General features: G+C 34.4%; 1 protein-coding gene across 2 annotated transcripts in view; it reads left to right on the top strand.

The window, feature by feature from the left end:
• The window catches only part of LOC117114091, a 22,132-nt gene extending 18,514 nt beyond the window's left edge, over positions 1–3,618 (top strand). Inside the window, exons 1-2 of one of the 2 annotated variants that reach the window (XM_033257632.1) lie at positions 939–1,000; positions 1,581–3,618. In XM_033257632.1, coding sequence (XP_033113523.1) covers positions 1,742–2,731 — 990 coding nt within the window. In that variant the 5' untranslated portion in view covers positions 939–1,000; positions 1,581–1,741 and the 3' untranslated portion in view covers positions 2,732–3,618. Of the gene's footprint in view, positions 1–938; positions 1,001–1,580 lie in introns of those variants that run through there. The other variant, XM_033257631.1, reaches the window with a different exon arrangement.
• Positions 3,619–3,902: the final 284 nt, after the last annotated feature.

Here is a 3,902-nt window from a genome sequence, read left to right as displayed (position 1 = left end):
ACCACTCGGGACCACTCGCGACCACACGGGTGCAAAAATGATAAAAATATTACCACACGAGAGTAGAAAACTACTTAATAATCAATAGAAACCAACTTTTAGTACGGTAATTATCCAAAATATGGTAAGGAGATTTTCTGAATTAATATAAAGAATAACAAAGAAAAAAACTTATACATATAGATATATAAATAAATAAGATTCAGTACGACAAATTTATCCGAAGTCAAAAATTCCATTGGGTTACGGGTAGAATATAAACAAATAGATTCAAGATTAAAAAAATAAAATTGTTTTATTTATACATTTTTATTCTCATCAATTAACTACTCGCATCGGAACCGCTCAATTTTATTATTGTATGTTATGTAGATAAATTTGTCGATTGTACAGTATTCTAGTTTATTGACATATATCAGCCCTGCAGCCTGTCTCTTATACACATCTAGATGTGTATAAGAGACATTATGGTAATTGATAGTTCAAACTATAAATGAAGAATGGCAGACGATTAAAATTTTCGAGTAGAAAAATATAAATATATTTTTGATTTTCCGACAAATTTGAACTCTTGTTACGTGCCACGTAATAAGACTCACGTGTGCTTAGTTTCAATAAAAATAATCTTGCATAAACCAATCAGCAACAGGAACATCACGAAGCAAATTCAATAGGTCACCGATTAAATCGTAGAGTTTAGTGAAAATTAAGTCCATTCTATCTTGTGCGGTACCGTAATCAGTGTCCTGGATTACCAATTATGTAATCACCTAAATCTACCACAATTGAAGTGTAATACATTGTGTATCAACGTCAAGATTATGCCTGCAGCTTTTCACCTAACAATAGAAACTCTTAAGTCAATCATATATCATGTTCCATTCATTGTTTAGACGATTACTGAATTGAAATAGGCATATCCATGTCACCACCAACACCGTCATCACCATCGCACGAACTCTCTGAATTCCACCAAGCCTTTCCACCAGCTGCTCAAGATGTACGTATTTATACGTTGCTAATAACCTGTTACTACTGCTATTACTATTATTAATTGCATAATTCGATTTCGATTTTTTAACAAAGTCACATACATATTTACACGTGTGGTCACAGTATAAAAATAAGTAAGCTTATTTGTATAACAATTTATGAAAATATGAAATTGAGATATAAGAATTTATATTGGAAGCCGGGATTTTAGCATAACCTTTTGAAATGATGAGAAAATTAATTTTGAACAGAAAAAAAAACTGAATCTAATTCAAAGAAAATAACTCAGATAATTAATTTCTTTACCAGGTCCCCATAGACCCGATTATGTGTTCCATGTGTGCTTAATCCAATGACCGGCAGTAATAATGCTAAGAGGTCTCTGCAATAGACAATCATTAATTATTATTATTAGGCCTATTATTATTAGGTCTATTATTATTATTATTATTACTTTTATTATTTATTATTATTATTATAACCATTATATAGGACTACATATATTATATATAATACATATATAAATTGTATTATTATATATAAAGATTGCATCATGTACTTATTACTTGTTATTTCAATCCCAACAGTCTGGTTGGCCATCGTTAGAAGAGGCATATGGTACCAAATTAACGACCGTTTGATGAAAACTTGTCAGTGGAACCATCGGATGAATACGGAAACACGTTTGAAGTTGTTCACTTGCCTGGGGCAATGAAGGGGTCGGGCATTTTTTTAGCCAGAAGATATTATGAAAGTTTTCATGACATCTGAACCAAGTGGCCATTGTGTTCCAGACGGACTTAAGCAAAATTTTTACTTTTTGTTGAACGATAACAACAATGTATTGCGACGTTCGCAAAAGAAAAAAGCAAAGTATATTGATGACTGCGGAGCGTGGGACAAAAAGGCCTCATCGAATACGCATACATATTTGATTAACAACGGAATGAAATTAACATATATTGAGAAATCAAATGGACAGTATTACAAAAATAAAAAGAAAGGTGAGACAGTATTATTTCCTCAACCAGCAGAAGACACAATTATTACATTTCGGCGGTACTACTCATCACTGAAGGCGGACAAAACCTTTAAAAAACGGATAACAAATATCATCCAATGTCCGGAAAGCATGAATGAACTATTAGCGATATATGAATATATTGGCAGGCATCCAGGACAACCGCAACCACACGGGAATTCAAAGAAATGCGACCAGATGTATATTCGAACATCAGAAAACACTCATAACAAGATTAAGAAAATGGTTTCAACAACTGCACCAAGGGAAGTATACCAGGAACTTGTTTTGAATGGTTCTCAGTGTGCCCCACGGGACTTAAAACAGGTCCAAAATGCTAAATATAGCGAGTCAGCAAAGTTGCATCCAGACCAGCGACGTAAAAACGCAGCAGACGATATTCAAACCTTAATTAACCTATTTCAGGATAGTGACTTTATTCAGGAAATTCTGCACACGAAGGGCAAACCTCCATCTGTAATTTTATATTTTGAGGAACAGTTAAAGGACATTGCAAAGTTTTGCAGTAGCACTGCACCACACCCTAGCGTCTTAGGTATTGACCGAACATTCAATCTGGGTCCTTGTTATGTGACCACAACAGTGTACCACAATACAAATTTAATGAGAAAAGGGTCGGACCTGCGTCCTGCATCATGCTTGGACCCGTGTTCTTACATTGGGACGGTCTATTTACAACGTACCATAGGTTTTTAACGCACCTTCAAGGAAAGCTTAATGCAGGTATTGCAGGATCGATGATCAGTGGGTCACAATTGGTATTTGGATCCGATAAAGAAGTGGCTTTAACCAAAGCGATACAGAATGCATTTCCTGCAGTAAATTTAGTATTGTGTACTCTTCATTTGAAGAAAAATGTGTGTCGTCATCTCGAAAAAATTGGAGTTAAGGAAACTTTACGTAAAAAAGTATTGAACGATATATTTAGTGAAAGTGATGGATTGGTTTCCTGTCAGGATGAATTTAGTTTTAGGAAACTGTCTATGTGTCTTAATGAACAATATACTAAACAACTACCAGATTTTATAGCATATTTTAAGAAGATATGTGATAAGATTCTTCAATTTATAATTATTCTGCATGGAAGAGATAAATGGATTCCATTAGATTGGAAGAACAATTCTTGTGAATCTATGAATAATATTTCAAAGCTAAGCACGAATTGGAAAGCTCTCAAACTACCAGATTTAGTAGACAGGATTAAAAGTATTGTTCAGCTCCAGTTATGCGATATTCGCAGAGCTCTCCATGGAGTTGGTAAGTTCATTTTATCACCATGGGTAGCAAAATATGGAGTAAAACATTATGATTGGGTAAAGAAGCGTAATGACGATAAAGACAAGATCTTTAGTGATTTTATGAATGCCGCACCACCCAAGAAGAAAAGGACAATAACTTCTTCCGATGGTCTTCTTACTTTTCCAGTCACCCCAAAGAGCGCACGTAAACCTGGCCAACGTAGGAGGGTTAAACGTGCAAGGACAGTGACGATAAAGTAAACCATTAGGCCTACTTATGTTGAAACTTATTTTGTAATGCAATATTCACCGATATTCCGGCAATAAAGTATATATACTGCAGAGTTCCTAAATTGACTTATTCTCATTATGTATCATGTCTGTTTTGTACTGTGCGTTTGTTTGCCCTCCTCACCCACTCCTAACTCACTGAAAGAAATAGGGGCCAAAAAATTGCCATTCTAGGCCTCTGTGGGTTTTATCCCATCTAATGAGTATCTTAAAAAAAAAATCTACCCGCCACTTTTTATCATTAAAAAAAAGAAGGGCAAACAAACAATTCAATTTTATGCCTTATATAGATAGGTCAACTAGCAAATATTAATTGAAAGATGTGTACAGTAATGGAT

Source organism: Anneissia japonica, unplaced genomic scaffold, assembly GCF_011630105.1.
Source record: "Anneissia japonica isolate Jap-2015-1 unplaced genomic scaffold, ASM1163010v1 scaffold288030_len866700_cov218, whole genome shotgun sequence".
Taxonomy (NCBI): Eukaryota; Metazoa; Echinodermata; class Crinoidea; order Comatulida; family Comatulidae; genus Anneissia; species Anneissia japonica.
This window is presented reverse-complemented; position numbering and strand designations above follow the sequence as displayed.